We start from the raw sequence: 20,413 nt of genomic DNA on the forward strand, positions 1-20,413 counted from the left end.
GTGCTCTGCGTCCTTCATGCACTGCAATCTGGTCCATATCCCCTTGCCCGTCTGGTCCGTCTTGGACCTCCGCAGCAGTATGTCCATGTGCCCCTTCTGCATGTCTACTTCCTCTCTATTTATGCAGGCCGCTCCTGAGTCCACCACTGAAGGAGCTACCACCTCGCTGATTCTATATGCTCCGAAGAATGCTACTGCGAATGCTGCCCGGAATAATGTGATTTCATGTCGCGATGAGCATATCCCGGCCAGGGTCCCCAGCATTGCCTGCAGTAATTTGAAGTGGATGGGGCGCCTGGCGTCCCCTGGTGCCCGCTGTAGCCTACCCCACCCCTTCATAGCCATCCGACACTCGAACGCCCTTGTTGGATCCTCCCGCCCTGCCATCTTTGTGTAATGCGCTATTGCACTTAAATGCGCTTGTGCCCAGGATTTTGACTTCCCTTCCCGGAAGGCCCAATCTATGAATCCCAGGATGTCCTTTTTGTGGGCCCATTGTCCCTTCTTTAGCCCTGTCGTGCCCCTAAAAGTCTCCCAGCACTTCCTGTAACGGCTGTTGGTCTTAGGGGCCAGTGCATTGTCCAGTAACCATTTCAACCCGGTTCCACCCATGACCACGCCTCCTCCGGCATCGGGGTCATCCGTCTGTCTGCGCCTGGGGCCAGCTTCCTGAACTTCTCCCACTGGAAACGAGAAATAGCATCCGCCGCTAAGTTTTCCACACCCTGAATGTGCCTTGCCCTTAGCGCAATGTTGCCTCTTAACTGGCAGCCCACTAGTTTCCGCAGGAGGGTCCCTACAGCTGGGCAACGCGCAGCTCCTGTGTTGATTGCCTGCACCACCGCGTGGTTGTCTGACCATAGCGTGATTTGCCTATTTGCTAGCTGGGGGGCCCAGATGTGGAATGCTACCACTATGGGGAAAAGCTCTAACAGTGATATGTTTGCGGTCAGCCCGGATGCGTGCCATGTTTCCGGCCATTCCCCTGCCGACCACGCCGTCCCTAGGATTGCCCCGAAGCCATACCCCCCTGCTGCGTCAGTGTAGAGTTCCAACTCGCTAGCCGGGACCCAGGGGGCCCGCCATATTAGGGTGCCGTTGAAATCTGTCAGAAAACTCTCCCATTGGCCCAGGTCGTCCCTCACTCCCTGTGTGATGCGAACCCTGTGATGCCTCTGTGTTACGCCCCTCGTGATCCAGGCCAGCCGCCTGGCGAATGGTCGCCCTGCGGGGATTACCCTTAGGGCAAAGTTCAGTTTCCCTAGTAGCTGTTGTATCTCTCCCAGAGTTGCCTTCTTTTGTTGCTTCAACCTCTTTATGTCGCCGAGCATGCCCTCCACTTTCTCGGCTGGCAGCTTGCATGTCCCTGCCACTGAGTCTAGCTCTATCCCCAAGAACGTCAGTTTCGTTGTGGGACCCTCGGTTTTATCCTGAGCTATAGGGATGCCTAGCTCCCGCGCCAATGCCATGAAGTTATTGAGGAGAGTGGCACAGTCCCCCGTGTTTGCCCTCCCCACAAACAAGAAGTCATCCAGGTAGTGGACTCGCCCCCCTCTGGGCGTCCGTTGGCCCAGCTCCCATTCCAAAAAACTACTGAAAGCCTCGAAATGCGCACAGGAGATCGAGCAGCCCATTGGGAGACATCTGTCATAGTAATAGCCATCATCCAATTTAAACCCCAACAGATGGTAGCTGTCTGGGTGCACTGGCAACAGTCTGAATGCTGATTCTACATCTGACTTGGCCATTAGGGCCCCCATCCCTTCTTGTCTAACCAGGTCCACCGCGTCGTCAACCGATGCATAGGCCACCGAGCATGCCCCCTGCTCCAATCAATCGTTGACTGATTCCCCTTCCGGGTATGAAAGATGGTGAATCAAGCGGAATTTGCCCGGCTCTTTTTTGGGGACTATACCCAGCGGGGATATTATCATGTCTTTTAGTGGAGGCGTGAGAAAAGGGCCCGCGACCCGGCCCAGCGCGACTTCCTTTGCTACCTTTTGTTTTGCTACCTCGTGGTTGTCCCTGGCTGACTTCAAGTTCCTACTCTCCCGTGCACCTCTGGGGCCGTTGTATGGGATTGGGAAACCCTGAGTGAACCCCTTCGCTAGTAAATTCCTATCTGCCGTCTTGTGGTACTTGTGTAACAGGTGTAGCAGTCTGCCTGTTTTTATGGGTGTTGGGAGCGCCTGTCCTCCGCCCCCTTCTCCCCTTGCCCCTCCTGACGGGGCCCGCTTTTCATTTCTTTGGGCCCGCCTTTGGTTTCTCTGCCGCTGGCCCTGTGGTTCGCCGGCATCGTATCGCAGGGTGGTTCCCCCCACATGACCCGCAAGCATGCTTGAATTTGCATGCATCCCCCCACCTACACTCGTCTTTGTCGAACTTCCAGCACGCCTTGGTGGATTTGGTGGTTGGTTGGCCCCTCCCTTTGGGATCTTTTCCGTGCCCTTCAAACTTGCCCTTACTCCCGTAGGGACGAAAAACACTCTCTTTTGCACCAACCCCTTCCCTGGCTGCCACCATGTGCTTGGAATTGCATTGTCCAGTAACCATTTCAACCCGGTTCCACCCATGACCACGCCTCCTCCGGCATCGGGGTCATCCGTCTGTCTGCGCCTGGGGCCAGCTTCCTGAACTTCTCCCACTGGAAACGAGAAATAGCATCCGCCGCTAAGTTTTCCACACCCTGAATGTGCCTTGCCCTTAGCGCAATGTTGCCTCTTAACTGGCAGCCCACTAGTTTCCGCAGGAGGGTCCCTACAGCTGGGCAACGCGCAGCTCCTGTGTTGATTGCCTGCACCACCGCGTGGTTGTCTGACCATAGCGTGATTTGCCTATTTGCTAGCTGGGGGGCCCAGATGTGGAATGCTACCACTATGGGGAAAAGCTCTAACAGTGATATGTTTGCGGTCAGCCCGGATGCGTGCCATGTTTCCGGCCATTCCCCTGCCGACCACGCCGTCCCTAGGATTGCCCCGAAGCCGTACCCCCCTGCTGCGTCAGTGTAGAGTTCCAACTCGCTAGCCGGGACCCAGGGGGCCCGCCATATTAGGGTGCCGTTGAAATCTGTCAGAAAACTCTCCCATTGGCCCAGGTCGTCCCTCACTCCCTGTGTGATGCGAACCCTGTGATGCCTCTGTGTTACGCCCCTCGTGATCCAGGCCAGCCGCCTGGCGAATGGTCGCCCTGCGGGGATTACCCTTAGGGCAAAGTTCAGTTTCCCTAGTAGCTGTTGTATCTCTCCCAGAGTTGCCTTCTTTTGTTGCTTCAACCTCTTTATGTCGCCGAGCATGCCCTCCACTTTCTCGGCTGGCAGCTTGCATGTCCCTGCCACTGAGTCTAGCTCTATCCCCAAGAACGTCAGTTTCGTTGTGGGACCCTCGGTTTTATCCTGAGCTATAGGGATGCCTAGCTCCCGCGCCAATGCCATGAAGTTATTGAGGAGAGTGGCACAGTCCCCCGTGTTTGCCCTCCCCACAAACAAGAAGTCATCCAGGTAGTGGACTCGCCCCCCTCTGGGCGTCCGTTGGCCCAGCTCCCATTCCAAAAAACTACTGAAAGCCTCGAAATGCGCACAGGAGATCGAGCAGCCCATTGGGAGACATCTGTCATAGTAATAGCCACCATCCAATTTAAACCCCAACAGATGGTAGCTGTCTGGGTGCACTGGCAACAGTCTGAATGCTGATTCTACATCTGACTTGGCCATTAGGGCCCCCATCCCTTCTTGTCTAACCAGGTCCACCGCGTCGTCAACCGATGCATAGGCCACCGAGCATGCCCCCTGCTCCAATCAATCGTTGACTGATTCCCCCTCCGGGTATGAAAGATGGTGAATCAAGCGGAATTTGCCCGGCTCTTTTTTGGGGACTATACCCAGCGGGGATATTATCATGTCTTTTAGTGGAGGCGTGAGAAAAGGGCCCGCGACCCGGCCCAGCGCGACTTCCTTTGCTACCTTTTGTTTTGCTACCTCGTGGTTGTCCCTGGCTGACTTCAAGTTCCTACTCTCCCGTGCACCTCTGGGGCCGTTGTATGGGATTGGGAAACCCTGAGTGAACCCCATCGCTAGTAAATTCCTATCTGCCGTCTTGTGGTACTTGTGTAACAGGTGTAGCAGTCTGCCTGTTTTTATGGGTGTTGGGAGCGCCTGTCCTCCGCCCCCTTCTCCCCTTGCCCCTCCTGACGGGGCCCGCTTTTCATTTCTTTGGGCCCGCCTTTGGTTTCTCTGCCGCTGGCCCTGTGGTTCGCCGGCATCGTATCGCAGGGTGGTTCCCCCCACATGACCCGCAAGCATGCTTGAATTTGCATGCATCCCCCCACCTACACTCGTCTTTGTCGAACTTCCAGCACGCCTTGGTGGATTTGGTGGTTGGTTGGCCCCTCCCTTTGGGATCTTTTCCGTGCCCTTTAAACTTGCCCTTACTCCCGTAGGGACGAAAAACACTCTCTTTTGCACCAACCCCTTCCCTGGCTGCCACCATGTGCTTGGAATAGCCTTCCATGTCTTGGCAGTCCCAGCCTATTGTTGGCCACACCTGCATTTTTTCCCTGAAACCCTCGTCATATTGCAGCCATGCATCCCCTTGAAACTGCTGCTGCGCCTCGTGCACCTTTTGCTCATACAAGATCAGTGATGCTGCAGTCTGTGGGAATTTCTCAATAAAAACACACGCTAGTGTCCTAAAGGCTTTAAGCCAGTTCTCTATACTTCTATCCACCCTGGGTTTCCTAGGGCCCCTCCTGTCCTCGTCCTTCTTGTCTTGGGTGGTGAGATCTAATCCTGCCTGCCGCACCTCCAGAAGGGAAAATATGTCTATAAATTCCTTCCTCCAAATTCTCTCCTTTATTGGGAGTGGGATAAGGTTGGCCAGTCCCAGTAACCTTGTTGTTGTGGGGGGGTCGCTTGGGGATGGGCGCATGTACTCACTCGCTGGCTTGCCCTCACCTGCCCCGGTCGTAGCTGAGCCCCCCCCACCATGGAGCCCGTGCACTCCTGTTGCACTGGCTCCGCACTGGTTTCCTCGCCCTGACTTGCCCGGCTTAGCCCCGAAGGCTCCTTGTCCTCCGTCCTGGCTGCCTGCGCCCCTGCGTTGGCTGTTCCGTCTAAGGCTGGGCTCTTTACGGGGCCCCCTGTGCCCCAAGGTGCGTTCCCTGGGAATGGGACCCCTCTTCCTGGCCACTGCCACCATGGTAACCATGGTGGAGGTTGCATCGACCCCTCTGGCCAAGCCTCCCCCTGAAAGTTCAGTCCCCCTTGTCCTGCGCCTGTGTGCCAGGGAGATTGCGCGTGCCACGGCCCCTGGAATGCCATGTCCGCCTGTGGCCCCCTTCTGCTTTGTGGCCCCGCACCCCCTTTGCGCCCCTGCGTGCTTTGTGGCAGTCCATGCTTACCCCGGGTGCTCTTCTGCTGTCCTTCCTGGGGGGCCGCCGTGCTGGCTACTGACCCCTCTCCGTCACTGCTCTCGTCCGAATCGGAGCTGGCCGCCTGCTCTGCTGCCGCTGGGGTCTTTCGCCTGGTCGCCTGGGGGGGGGTTCTCCCGTCGCCTGACCTGGCTTTTCTCCTGCGGGGGGGCGCCGTTTTGGCTGCAGGCCCCCCCTTTGGCGCTTTCTTTGGTGGTGGCGGTGCTGGCGAATCCCGGCATGCCCGTTTCCCTTTCCCAGGGGGCCCTTCCTTGATTTGCTGGTCCACCCAGCTCCGGCCTTTCAAAGCCACCAGAGCCCTTGCCTGCTCCAGCATGTCCTGCAGGTCGTCATCCAGATCGTTCTCCTTTCGCTTCCTTGGGTCTGTCTTTGCTGTGGCTGTCTTTTCCTGCGTCTCCCTGAAGCGGGCCGGGGGCTGTTTCTTCCTTTCTGTAGCCCCTTTCCTGTTTGCCATCTTTATCCCACTCCTCTGCCCTCGTGCGTGCTGGTAGCTTGGTTCCGAATAAAACCCACAGAAAAAGGGGGATCCTGTCCCTTTAAGACGGCGCGCCCCTCACAAGCGCGCCTCCCCCTGCTGGTCGGAAGCGCCGATGGCGGAGGAGAGGCGGGTCGATCGCGGCTGTGTCTCCTTCCCCGTAACGCCGCGGCCACAACTTGCTCCTCCCGGTTCCTGCTGCTTGGCGGTACCTGGTCGCAGAATCTTTGTTCCTCCGCGCCTTCCGACAAAAGGCGAAGGCGGTGCTGCGAAGGTGGCGCTGAGCTGGAGATTCACTGCCGGTGCCCCCCTGGTCTTCCGCCGCTTGTGCTCACCGCTGAGGACGCCGTCCCTTGGCAAGCGTGGGCTTTAGCGTCGCTGGAGCATGCCGGATTCTTCGATGCGCTGGTGTTTTGGCGCCAACTCTCCAATGGTCGCCGCTGGTCGCCGCCGATCGCCTCCGGGTAAGCCCACGTTCTCCTTTCTTTGTCCTCAGCTCGGGGAGGGGGGGGATTTGTGGCTCCACTGGCCCCTGCGTCCCTCTTTATCCCCCCCCCCGACCCCTATGCTCGGCCCCTGATTGGGGGGGTGCAAGCCCGTGCCCCCCCGGGCCAATCCTGGCCGCGTTGGCCTAGCCCCCATGCAAATTCCCGGAAGGGGTTGGGCGGGGGAGGGCCGCCGCCCCCGGATGGCGTTTTGACCCGGGCCTCTAATGGGTCCGGCTTTGCCTACCCGGCCCGGGTTCTTTAGTGGTGGTTGTATGGTGGTGGTAGTGGTGGTACTCGTGGTATTGGTGGTGGTACTGGTGGTAATGGTGGTGGTAATGGTGGTATTGGTGGTACTTGTACTAGTGGTGGCACTGGTGGTATTGGTGATGGTGGTATTGGTACTGGTGGTATTGGTGGTGGTGGTATTGGAGATGGTACTGGTGATACTGGTGTTGGTGGTACTGGGACTGGTGGTACTGGTGAGGGTGGTGGTACTGGTGTTGTTTGTGGTACTGGTGGTACTTGTGTTGGTGATACTGGTATTGGTGGTGGTGGTGCTACCGGTGATACTGGTGTTGGTACTGGTGGTGTTGGTACTGGTGGTGGTGGTACTGGTTGTGGTGGTAGCAGTGGTACTGGCAGTGGTGGTGGTGGTGGTACAGGTGGTGGTGGTACTGGTGGTAGTACTAGTTTTGTTGGTACTGGTGGTGGTGGTGGTACTGATGGTGGTGGTACTGGTGGTGGAACTGGTGGTGGTGGTAGTAGTGGTGGTGGTACTGGAGGTGGTGGTACTGGTGGTGGTATTGGTACTGGTGATAGTGGTAGTGGTCCTGGTGGTGGTGGTACTGGTGGGGTTGGTTGTACTGGTGGGGGTACTAGTGGTGGTGGTTGTGGTCATAATGGTGGTGGTGGTAATGGTGGTACTAGTGTTGGCGGTACTGGTGGTGGTAGTGGTACTGGTGGTGGTGGAGGTACTGGTGGTGGTACTGGTGGTGGTACTGGTGGTGGTACTGGTGGTGGTGGTACTGGTGGTGGGGGTGGTACTGGTGGTACTGGTGGTGGTGGTACTGGTAGTACTGGTATTGGTGGTGGTGGTACTGGTGGTGGTTGTGCTGGTACTGATGTTGGTGCTGGTACTGGTGCTGGTACTGGTGCTGGTGGTACCGGTGGTGGTGGTACTGGTGGTGGTGGTGCTGGTACTGGTGGTGGTACTGGCGGTGGTGGTGGTTGCTATTACTGAAGGTGGGGTGGTATTGGTGGTAGTGGTACTGGTGGTGGTACAGATTGTACTGGTATTTATTTATTTTATTTATCAATTTATTGAGCGCGCAAATACCCTGAGGTGTCTCGGCGCTTTAAGGACTGGTTTAATCAGGCAAAAAAGAGAAATAGCCATGTTTTTATATTTTTTCGGAGAGATAACAAGGTGGGGGAATTTTTGATGTGTAGAGGGAGTTTGTTCCAGAGTTTGGATGTGGCCACAATGAATCTTCTGTCACCCCAAGTGACTTTCTTAGTTCTAGGAACCGTTAGCAGCTGATCGAAGCCAGACCGCAAGGTCCTGTTTGGTCTGTAGAGGCATAGGTTTTTTAAAAAAATTCGGGACCTGAATTGTGAATCGCTTTATAGGCTTTACACAATGCCTTAAATGTTGTCCTGCTTTTGATGGGTAGCCAATGTAGTTGTCGAATGACTTCTGAGATGGGCTTAAATTTGGGAGTGCCTGAGAGAATCCTAGCTGCGGCATTTTGTACCATCTGTAGGTTTTGCAAGACTCTTTCTTGTGCGTTGATGAGTAGGCCATTACAATAGTCTATTTTTGTCATAACAAGGGACTGATGAGTGTTTTACCTGAGCTAGGAGGAAGGAAGGCTAGAAGTTTCTTTATCATTCTGATTGTATAGAATGAGGAAGAGGTGACAGAATTGGCCTGAGGCATGAATGATAGCTTATCATCAAATGAGATTCCAAGGTTTCTAACCTTAGTGACCGGGACCAGGGGGGGGGGGGGGGGCAGTTCTTCTGGCCACCAAGAGGTAGACCAGCTGGGTAGTAGCTTTCCAAAAATCATCACTTCCGTTTTGTCGGAGTTTAATTTCAGACAATTATTTGTCATCCACGTGCTGATGGTGGACATTCCCTTTTTAAAGTTATTTGCGACTGAGTTTCCATTCTCATGTATTTCTAGCACAATCTGGGTGTCATCGGCGTAGGATGTGAGCCGCAAGTCGTAAGCTTTGATGATTTTGGCGAGGTCTGCAACATATAGATTGAATAAAGTGGGGCTTAATGAGGATCCCTGAGGGACACCACATGGTTGGGAAAAAGAAGGGGAAAGAAAGCTGCCCAGCTTTACCTGTTGTGAACGGTTGGCCAGAAAGGATGCTAATAGGGCTTTGGCTCTGTCTTTGATCCCTATGGCTGAGAGACGATTGATTAAGATGGAATGGTCAACCGTATCAAATGCTGCTGAAAGATCCAGCAGCACTAGGACTGCGGTGCCTCCCTTGTCCATGGTTGTCCGTATTTCGTCAACTGTTTTAATGAGAGCTGCCTCTGTCCCATGCCCTTTTATAAATCCAAATTGGGTGTCATCTAAGAAATTGATGTTTTCGATGTAGTCGGCCAACTGGGTGTTCATTACCTTCTATAGGTTTGTAGTTGTTACAGTCTGTGGGATTAAGGTTATGTTTTTTGAGAAAAGGTCTGATTACTATCTCTTTCCAGATGGAGGGATATATTCCTGTTTTGAACATAGAGTTGCAGATTTTGGCAAGTTCAGGAGCTATAATTTCTGGAATGAGTTTTATTATGTTAGGTGGGCAAGGGTTGTTGGGGGATCCGGATTTGGAGGTAGAGATAAGATCGGTTATGTGTTCTGTTGTGATCTTTTTAAATTCTGGGAAGGAGGGGAAGGTGTCATGGTTATTACTTTGTGATGTTGCACGATTGTCTGAGGAGGAGTCTATGTTGGAAGTAGTGGATTGTGCTGAAAAATTGGAGTAGATATGCATGTCTTTATTTTGGTAGAAACTAGCAAGGTTATCACAGAGGGTTTGTGTAGGTGTTATCGACGGGGAAGTGTCTGGTCCTGATAGTTTGGTAACAACTCTGTATAGTTGTTTCATGGAGTCCTGAGAAGATTCAATTTGATTAATGTAAAATTTACTTTTTTCAGTTATTAAGAGGTTTTTGTATTTGGATAGTGCTTCCTTATACCGTGTTTTAGTTGTGTTGTCGTAATTTCGGCGCCAGTGACGCTCCCGATTTCTGCATTTCTGCCTTTCTAGTCTTAATTCCTCTGAGAACCAGGGAGCGGATGGGGTCTTTCTATTTTTAGAGGTATTTTTTATTGGGACCAGTGTGTCGAATGCTGAGTGGAGCCATTGTGTGTATCGCATAGCTGCTTGTTCGGGATTGTCTGGGAGGTTTTGATGAGTAGCTTTCAGGTGTGATTTTATGTTTTCGGGGAGAATGCTGTTCTAAGCTTTGAAGTTGGCGGGCGAAGGGGAGTTGACATGGTTGTGTGTATTGTGTTCAGTATTGATGTTAAAAAGGATTGCAGAGTGGTCGGTCCATGTTAAGGGGAGAATATTTCCTAGTGAAATGTGTCTGTTGTTGGTGAATAATCCGTCGAGAGTATGGCCAGCTGTATGAGTGGGTTTGTTTATGAGTTGAGAGAGTCCTATGGAGTCAAATTCTGAGAGTAAAGCAGATGTGTTTTCATCGTTATTGGATTCAAGGTGGAAATTGAAATCGCCTAGAATGGTGAAATTGGCTTCTCCTGCAGAAGGCTCTGCTAGGAGGGCTAGAGAAGAAAGAAAATCTGTCCAAGTTCCGGGAGGGCGATATAATAGGATACCTTTAAATGTTTGTGATTCGGTAAGTGATATAGAGAAGGAGAAAGCTTCGCAGTCATTGATAGGGATAGAATCTATTTTAACATTGTAGTAGTTGCGATGAATAAGAGCTAAACCACCGCCTCTTTTGTTATTTCTGTCTAGTCTTTTAACAGAGAAATCATCCGGGGTTGCGGTGGCAAAATCAGGCCCTGATGAAGGGTTGGCCCAAGTCTCCGTAAGAAATAGAAGGTCGAGTTTGTGATTTTCAAGGAAAGCGAGTATTTCGTATTTATGCTTAGGTAAGGAACGGACATTGATAAGTGCGGCAGTGGTGGTGTGATTTTTTATTGGATTAGGTGAGAGACCTTTAGCTTTAGTGGCAGCGGGCGGTTTACTAGAGCTGGGTGTGTGCTTACAGTTATTGCACGGTATTAAGACATGAGTTGGTATAATAGCAGAGGTAAAGCAAGGACATGATTGTGCCTCCTTGGAGATGGCCGCAATATCTAGTAACTGTCTCCTAGTATAGGTAAGAGAGATAGGTAGCCAAACTGGAATACATGGGTCAGGGGACGAGGCCCTTGGCGCGATCCAGGCGCGGACGGGCGCAGACGGGCTTGCCTTTGGCGCTCCTTCGGTGCGACGGCGGCGCGTCCGCTGCGCGTTGCGCTTGGCATCTGGCTTTTGAGTATGTTTTGCCAGCAGCTGATTGGAGGGCTTAACCGCAAGTGCCGGGCCCTTCCTGTTGCACGCGAATCCCTCCACTCAACCCGAATAATCGGTGGTGGACCGGGGATTGTGTGCTAGTGAGGCAGTGAGTGCACAGGCGCAAAATATATTTAAAAACACATTAGTGAGTCAGTGCGATTTAAAAAACTTTTCCAAGTCATCAAAGATATACACAGCGATAATACAGCGTAATTGGGAACCCTTTACCAGGCGCTCCCTAGAGTGATCAAATTAAGCAGAAGGGGCAGGAACCCTTTTCCAGGCGCTCCTTTTAAGTAAGTACAATTCTCACTCTCACCTTTCTCAATTAAACGCGTCCGCTGCGCGTTGCGCTTGGCATCTGGCTTTTGAGTATGTTTTGCCAGCAGCTGATTGGAGGGCTTAACCGGAAGTGCCGGGCCCTTCCTGTTGCACATGAATCCCTCCACTCAACCCGAATAATCTGTGGTGGACCGGGGATTGTGTGCTGCTGAGGCGGTGAGTGCACAGGCGCAAAATATATTTAAAAACACATTAGTGAGTCAGTGCGATTTAAAAAACCTTTCCAAGTCATCAAGGATATACACAGCGATAATACAGCGTAATTGGGAACCCTTTACCAGGCGCTCCCTAGAGTGATCAAATTAAGCAGAAGGGGCAGGAACCCTTTTCCAGGCGCTCCTTTTAAGTAAGTACAATTCTCACTCTCACCTTTCTCAATTAAACGCGTCCGCTGCGCGTTGCATTTGGCATCTGGCTTTTGAGTATGTTTTGCCAGCAGCTGATTGGAGGGCTTACTGGTGGTGGTGGCACTGGTGGTGGTTGTACTTGTGGTGGTGAAAGTAGTGGTGGTACTGGTAGTGGTGGTGGTGTTACTGGTAGTGGTGGTGGTACTGGTATTGGTGGTGGTGGTGGTACTGGTGGTGGTGGTGGTTGTACTGGTAGTACTGGTGGTGGTGGTACTGGTGGTAGTGGTGGTACTGGTGGTGGTAATACTGGTGGTAGTGGGGGTACTGGTAGTGTTGGAGGTATTGGTGGTAGTGGTACAATTGTGATGGAGGTATTGGTGGTGGTGTTGTTGTTAATAAAACAGGCTTTTGAAAACAACCCGTCAGGTGGCTTTAGTACAGATGACATGAAACACAGGTGTGCTTTTGTCAGCTGCAGCCCATTAGCACATGATTTCTACTTGGAATTCACATCACTTAATTCACTAATCCTTTCTAATTCCATTTTGAAAAATAAACAAGATAATGCTGAGTTAAAGTGATTGAAAGCAGGCGCCTGTGTTACGGGGTGGCCGTGCTGCTTAAAAAACCAGAAGGATTTGCAATGCAATAGGTCTGGCATTTACCAGACTCTAAGCTATTGGCATTGGCTTTTATTTATGTTTTAAAAACTAAAACGAAAATAAAAGGCATTGTTGTTTGCAATGTCAATTGCTCAAACCAGCATAAATGCGAGACCTATTGCATTGCAAATGCTTGTTCGATTAGTCTGTTGAAATGCTCCCTTTCGGCCCCCGCGGCAAATAATTAAATACACAAGTATGCCGCTGAAATGGAAGTGGATCGCGCTGCAAATAAAAAAAAAATTGTGCTTTCTGACTTATGAAGGAGACCGTGCAAGGCCACAAGTAAAAGATCTAGCCTTATGGGAGGTAACAAATGGCGACAGGGCAGTAAGAAGGAGGGACTAACAAGCTTCAATATCCATCGAAAACCAGCATTTACCAAGAACACCAGCCAATCCAAAATATGGGCGGAAAGAAGTCGAGACTTCCACAGCATACTCGACTACTGCATGCCTTGCAGAGCAAGCAGCACATGCGTGCTGCCGCTAGGCTCGACCTAATAAAAACAATAGAGCTAACTTTGCAATACGACGTGTATTGCAATTTATTAATAATTAAAAAGGTGGCTCCGGATGGTACATAATAAATTACATAAAGGCTTTATGTGCCATCCGGATTGACATTTGTGATAAATAAGCCAGGAAACTTAGAAGGGCGCAGCCCCCACGCTCAAAGGCAGCAGCTGCAATTTCCATAATTATGTGCAATTCGTGGTAAAAACGCACAGAACAACGGAATGGGAGCAGCAGTACTTTGTGGTGGTTTTGCTTTTTTGCACTTTCTTAGTGTGAAATGTGTCTTCAGAAAAAAATTGGCATGGGGACATGATTTGTGCTAAAATACTGTGCATTAAGATGAATTCGCATTTTGCATATGTATGTGTAATTTCAAAACATTTTGCTGAAATTTCACGAAATTATACAAAAGCAAATTACCCAAATTCTGCACACAGCTACTAAGAACCGCAGCTACTATTAAAGTAGCATTGCTTATGTATGTACAGGTTCATACTCACAAAACTACCATGATGCAACTGAATTTATTAGGCAAATTCTCACCATGGAATTTTTTGAAATTCAAAGCTGATTTAATCAATTAAAAAAAGTTGAAAATGGCTTATCCCACTAGAATCTTATTGTCAATAAAGATTTAGCCCAAATGTGTGCCATTAATCACCCGCTCATCTAAAAGGAGGAAATAAATTGTCTTCAGTGTATGTATGTATGTTTTCTAAAGCGCTCTGTCTTTCCTACTGGGTAATCATGGCACTAAAAAGGACAGATTACTAAAATATGGAAAAAGCCACCAAAACTACCAAAACTACTAGGTTTGGGAGAATAGCCAGGTTTTCAATAATATTCTGAACTTCAGCAAGAAGGGCTAAGAACAGAGATAAAGAGGCAGCATATAGCCTGCAGCTATGCCTGACAAAGCTCTGTAATCCATAGGCTTTGGACGGGATTTTGAGGTCACAAGAAGATAGAGTTTAGCAGATCCTACTGCATGGAAGAATTGAGATCAATCAAAACGATGAGAGAGTGGTGGGCTGCTGGGAGAGTGAAATGCTTAGTGAACCAGGCAGATCGATTTAAAAAGAATATGCTCCTTCGCCGACAGTCAATGCAGGGAAACAGGAACAGAAGAAATATATTCCCTACAGATAAAGCTGCCAGTCAGTATAATTCTGATGCCACTGCAATTTACTAATCAAACAAGGGGTGGACCCAGGTAAATAGCATTGCAGTAATCTAAACCAGAGACAACAAAGGCAGTCAGAATTAGAATCTTTTTGGCATGGTCGATAAGATAAAGAACACACCTCAGAGTGCGGAACTGGAAAATACACAGTGCTCGAGTTGATACTGAGTTAATACTAAATCTGAGATTTTTCACCACTTGTGAAGGCTCGTACAAAAAAAATCAATTCTAGGGGTTTTAGTGGGCAGTTTTGCTTCCATTCAATTTGCAAGCATTTCTCCACCACTCACCCTACAAGAGTCATTCATACAATTTGGCTGACAAAGTCAAAGTGTCGCCTTCAAATATGACAATAATTTGAGTATTGTCTGCAAAAAAAAGAAGTTAAAACCAAAAGATTGAATAAGGTGAGCCAAAGGGATATCATAAAGATTAAAAAGAAGTAGGGATAAAACAGAACCCAGAGGCACCACCTTGATAGATCTCTGGGATAGATGCCTTACAATCAAGAGTAATGCCTTGGCAGGAATACCCAGTTCAGAGAGCTTTATTAGAAGAATGCTGTGATAGACCATATCAAAGGCTGCTTTGCGATAAAAAAGTTTCAAGACATTAGGAATACAAGTATCAGTAGCCTGGTGCGGCATGTCCAGCACTAGAATGATTATGAGTTCAATGCTGTAGCCTGCTTGGAAGTCCATCTGAAACTGATAAAGTAGTTTGCAGTAGGTCACAAAGTTAAAACTTTATTGATAGGCCGCAATTTGCATCACCTTACTGCGGCTCAGCAGTTGCAAAATACGTCCATATCTTGATTAGACTTCTGGATTCACATCAGATTTTCTCAGAAGGGAAGATACATATACCTTTTGTTAAATATCCGGGATTTGACCCACTTTAAAAGACGACTTTATGATGGCTTTTGCCCTGCTGGCATTGCACATGAAATATAACCCATATAGAGACTCCGGTATTTAGTTTGTGCGATAAACATGACAAACTCGTTGTCGTTTAGAGGAGAAAAATCTGCTAGAGTAGGGTGATCGAGACAACAACTACAGTAATCTATGGGTAATAGAGGAGAGTCATTTCAGCGGGATAGCCTTCATTATATTTATGAAGAAATCCACAGTAGAATTGCATTTCTAGTTTAAATTTCTAGCCTTTTCCTGAGAAGATGGCTCCTGGAAGCTTTTAATAATAGAGAAAACAGTTTTAATGGGGTTGGATGAAACAAATATTTTCCTGTCAGCACGTGGAGTCTTCTTAAGAAGTTTCCCCATGATCAATGGGTCAAGTAGCCTAAAGCTACCAAAGACAGAGCTCGTTCTACGACACTCTCTCTCTGAAGGCAAGAAAAAAGTGGCATACTACCTCTACTTCCAACAACCAGTCATCCATGGGTAGCCATCCCAGGATGCACTTCGGATCACGCCATCCACCCATGGGTATAGTCCTGAAGGTAATTGTCCACTATGTTGATGGTGTACCTTCCTTGATACAATTTGTCCTTGGTTCCCAGGCCCCCTGTGTGAAGCACAAAAACCTTTCTTTATCGACTCAAACCACACGATTGTAACTTCTTATCTCCTTGCCTAACTAGTAAAACAAAGACATTATTCTATCTAAGCGAGCACGTCTTCATGTGCAAATGGTGATGAAGGATAAATTCCACAGCACACGTGAAATTCAAACTGTTATCTCTAAAGCGAAAGTCTCAGGGACTTACATTTCAGGCCTACTAATTTCAGCTAACATAAGAGAAACAACATATAAGCTTTATGAAATCAGATAACACTAGTGCAGTGTCAACTAATGCATTTTCCTATATGTGAAATAACGTAATTAATAAGCACATTTAATATACGAATAAGTGTCAGTTGCACAACACAAGCTCTTCATGTAGATGTTTCCCTCTAATTACAATAATTCTCTATGTCTCCATGTTACTTTTCAATAGCCTAAAATACACAATATATTTATATTAATACATTTAAAAATTCTAACACTTAACATTAGTACAACAACGTGATTATGATGCACCCCTACAATTGGAATGATAATTCCGCTTCATCAGTAGCTTTTGAACTCCCAAAGGGGTGTATAAGAGCCATACAATGCCAACACAATACTATACGATCTATACCAGACTTTGCCGACTCAGTTCTTCATTCTAACCCTGCTGTCAATTATCTCAATCAAATTTGCCATTCTTTTTTTATTTTAACAAATTTGTAAAGCTGGAACCATGATAATATTAATTGTTTAACTGACACTTGCTTTAATATAAATGTATGTTACTCCAACAACTTTTTCTTGTAAACATCTACATGATTTTATCCAACCACTGGCATGTTGTCACAGTATCTTCTTGATTAGCGGGAGTGGAGAACCACCATAAATAATTTTCCAACCCTACAAAGACCCAATTCAGCCACCTCTTTTAGAGAAAGTGGAACTGTTGAATGAATGCCAGTGGAGCCACTGACAGCTCCGCAGGCTTTCAATCAAAAAGGTTTAGATCCCTATGATCCACTGCATTGTCCTCACCTTATCTGTGACAGGAGGGCAGTCTTCATCATGCATATTTTCCCTCCCTGAGTCCTCCATGTTGGGTATAGAGGTCCCAGTGAGAGAAAACAAACAGCGGGGAGAAAACTTCCTGATCATCATGCCCAATACTTTTTAGTTTTTCAATAACAAACTTCCAAAGATTGCTGAAAGGTCTTAAAATATAGCATCTAACGTTCTAACGAAGACTTTCTGAAGAATGAAACCACTGTGGTGGAAAACTGAAAATAGGGTTGGCAGTCTGCCGGAAGGTGAAGGAGGTGAGGCCTTGCCACCCTAAAGGTCCAACAACTGCATAGACTGCCAGCCCGTGCCTACATGATTCCCATGCTCACCACTGCTCAACTAATTTAGCACTGTTGTTGTAGTACATTGGCTCAAATATGAAGCTATCTCCTATTTGACATCTGTTTCTGACAGAGCTTCTACAGCTGCCACTCGTATATTATTAATATATTTTGAACTCTCCCATTCTTATCAATGCCTAATTTTAGCTTTTCTTTTTCACAGAGGTGCAGATTATTGGTCTCCATGGTGATGAGAAACTTGCCATCCTTCGAGGCTGCCCTGGGAGCTCAGGAATTGCAGGACCTAGAGGGGAACCGGGAGCCCCAGGAGCAAAAGGTAATCTCTGAAATAGGAAGTAGTTGGGCCTTGATATCTGGGTGAGTCATGCCATTACAAATGGAGCAGATTCTCAATGTTTTATCAAAACGTACATCTATCGTCTGTAAAAAGGGAAATAAGATGAGGAGAGATCACTCTTTTAGGCTGCTAAACAAAAAAGCGCTTGCATGTCGGAACTCAGGTTCTACCATTTGCAAAGCACATCAATCAAGTGATCAGCAGTCACCTAAAGCATTTAAAATAGCACAAAAAATTGCAAATATAACGTTGCCATTGTTAAGGATTTCACATTACCCACTGCCGGCTCCACAACCATCATCCAATCTCAGGACCTCTGCATTCAGTTCTCACACTATTTCAGGTACAAGATCAGTAACACATGCAACAACATCAACCCCTCCACCGTCACAGACATCCTGCCCAACAACACTTACCCCCAGGATCTTGCCATGACCACCGGGCCCACCATCAACACAGCAGAAACCGGAGTGACCATGTGTTCCATCTACTCAGAAGCCCGCACTGTATCTTTATCAAAGCACTGGACCCCATCTACACAACTTTGACAACGATACTCAACAATTTCACCAGCATATCGCTTTCCTGGCCACCGGAAAGCATGCCACCATACTTCTCCTTCTCAACGAAACCTCAGCAGACCAAAAGACACTGGCAATCTATGGACCAATCTGCTCACTGCTCTACTCTAGTTCTGGAGAAAGTCATCAACAAATGACTGTTCGACCTCCTAAAAAACAACCACCTCCTCGACCCCTTTCCATTTGGACTTAGGCCCACCAAAGCACTGACACTGCCATTATTGCCACCACAGATGACATCCGTCTGATCATGGACAGAGGAGACTCTGCAGCGCTCATCCTACTTGATTTATATGCCGCCTAGACACTGTCTCCTACGCATTCTCATTCAGTAACTCCATAAAGCTGGTATAAGAGGGGCAGCTTTCTGCTGTACAATGCCTAAATGCCACCACTCGCCAAAATCACCAGAACCCATGGAATCAACATCATCACCTATGCTGACAACACCCAGCTCATTCTTTCTGTCTCTGACAAAACATGCAGCACCCCGACAAACTCTGCCTCCAGCATGTTCGCAGTCGCCAGCGAGATGAAAAGCAACTGCCTGTAATTCAACATGAAAAAAACAGAATGGTACTCTTTGGCAAGTACACCTCTCTATGAAACTGCACCCGGTGGCCAGCAAATCTTGGACCAACACACTGTCCGGTCAGTCAAGCTAAGAACCTAGCTATAGTGGTAGACAACCAACTCTCAATGATCAGCCAAGTTAATGTGCTGCCTCCTGTTTCTACATCCTAAAATCCTCAAAAATCTTCCAATGGCTTACGTTCAACACACACATAACCATCATCCAGACCGTTATCACCAGCAAACTGGTTTATGGTAACAGACTCTATATCAACATTACTGCCCAACTGACCAGACGACTTCAGGTCATACAAAACTCATCAGCCAGGCTCACATTCAATCTCCCACCTTGTGCGCACATTACCTCCCCCGTCAAAGACATCCACTGGCTCACCGTCAGCCCAGCCAGAAGCCTCTGGACAACCAGCCTCCTGCTTGCACACACGCCAATTATTAACAGAGCCAGAGTCAACAGTTGTGCTTTCCTATACCTTACTACCAACCGTGAACAATCTACCCTTGCACATTAAAGCTACTTCCTCAGACCTTGTGTTCCATAAGAAAATAAAGACAGGGCTCTTTACTTAGATCACAGACTTGTCAGATATTGTTACTTCCTTATCTAGTGCCTGTATACCCTCTTTGGTGGGACACATGTTCTACCAGTAATCCTAACATACCACCTGTAGACTAAGGAAAATACTTGATTGTGTGAAGGACGTCAATATAGATAAGGTAAAATGCTCTCTGCTATACTATACAAATAAGACATTTTCCTGGTAGGAAAAAACATCTGCAAAACCTCTCAATCAACTGGATTGGGATACTTTTTGATAAAACACTCTCCTTCATACCACCACTCAACAAACTAGATGAAGGTATCTTTAGATAGCTTGCAGCCCCAGCCTTTGCATGGCAGTAGTAAAGGACACCCAGGGTGGCTCCCATCAGGAGTAAACCAGGCATGAATACTGTTCCTTTGAACTGCAGTGCTTGGTCTAGCCTGCTATGGATAAATGTTGGCAAAATTATACAATAACCAAAATGACAAGCGGAGAAAATATATGAAAAAAATGTTGAGATTCATGTGTAAAACAATTTTATCAGGAAAAACTGTAAGGGCTGGTCTATGATCTAAGCAATGCCACTCATTGAAAATATATGAAAAAAATGTTGAGATTCATGTGTAAAACAATTTTATCAGGAAAAACTGTAAGGGCTGGTCTATGATCTAAGCAATGCCACTCATTTCCTCTGGGCCCAATGAGAATACAATGGCTACAAAAATGAAAGCATTAGCCGAGGGAAATACTACTGACGTTAGTACTAGCGGCTCGAAAGGATGTTCCAATAATTGGAGATTTTGGGCTACCAAAGTGAAATAACATGGAGGAGTTAGGGAATGCACCATTAGGTGTTGAAAAAGCAAATGAGAATGCCAATGGAAATCACCCCTCCTCAGGATACTCATCTTCCTAGAATTCTTGAAACTCCTGCCCATTTGGCAGGTATGGATATATGAAATTGTTCAGTAAAACTCATACCTCAGCAATTAAGATGTCGTATAGATTAAATTGAATTGACATGAGTACATTTTTAAGGGGAAGCATCAATTCTTCATAATATGTCTCATTTAAGGTACTTCTAATCTGGTAACATTATCTAAGAATTTAGGATTACCTTTTGATGTTTAACTGTTTTTTAAAACTCACATAACTAAATTTTCCTCATATTTGTTTTGGACTATGCTTCATGAGAAAATGATACCTGTTGCTACCTAGTGATATTAAGATGAACTGTCAATCTGGTAATTCACAGCTCCTATTTAGATTATAGAAATAGTGTATACTTCGGCCTCTCCAAGTATATGTTCAATAATCTGTAGCTTGTGCATCATTTTTCAGCCCACTTGTAACTTGTAATACCTCACAGGAATTCTGTTTCATGCCATTGTATATCCTTTCATTGTCTTCCTGTATCCAAAATAATTGTGTTCAAGAGCTTGTGTGTATGTTATTGTGGCATTAAGGACACTTGTATTTAGCAAACCCATT

At 47.7% G+C, this 20,413-nt stretch overlaps 1 protein-coding gene and 1 long non-coding RNA gene across 3 annotated transcripts in view; one reads left to right on the top strand and one right to left on the bottom strand.

Moving 5' to 3' along the window:
* Positions 1 to 20,413, top strand: part of LOC146868566 (ficolin-1-like) — a 292,230-nt gene that overhangs the window by 30,634 nt on the left and 241,183 nt on the right. For both annotated transcript variants that reach the window (XM_085611321.1, XM_085611331.1), the window contains exon 2: positions 17,071 to 17,184. In XM_085611321.1, the coding sequence (XP_085467447.1) occupies positions 17,071 to 17,184 (114 nt within the window). The remainder of the gene's footprint in view (positions 1 to 17,070; positions 17,185 to 20,413) is intronic.
* Positions 1 to 20,413, bottom strand: part of LOC146868567 (uncharacterized) — a 77,045-nt gene that overhangs the window by 27,315 nt on the left and 29,317 nt on the right. The window lies entirely within an intron of this gene.

This window comes from Triturus cristatus, chromosome 1_2 (assembly GCF_964204655.1).
Source record: "Triturus cristatus chromosome 1_2, aTriCri1.1, whole genome shotgun sequence".
NCBI classification, from domain to species: Eukaryota; Metazoa; Chordata; class Amphibia; order Caudata; family Salamandridae; genus Triturus; species Triturus cristatus.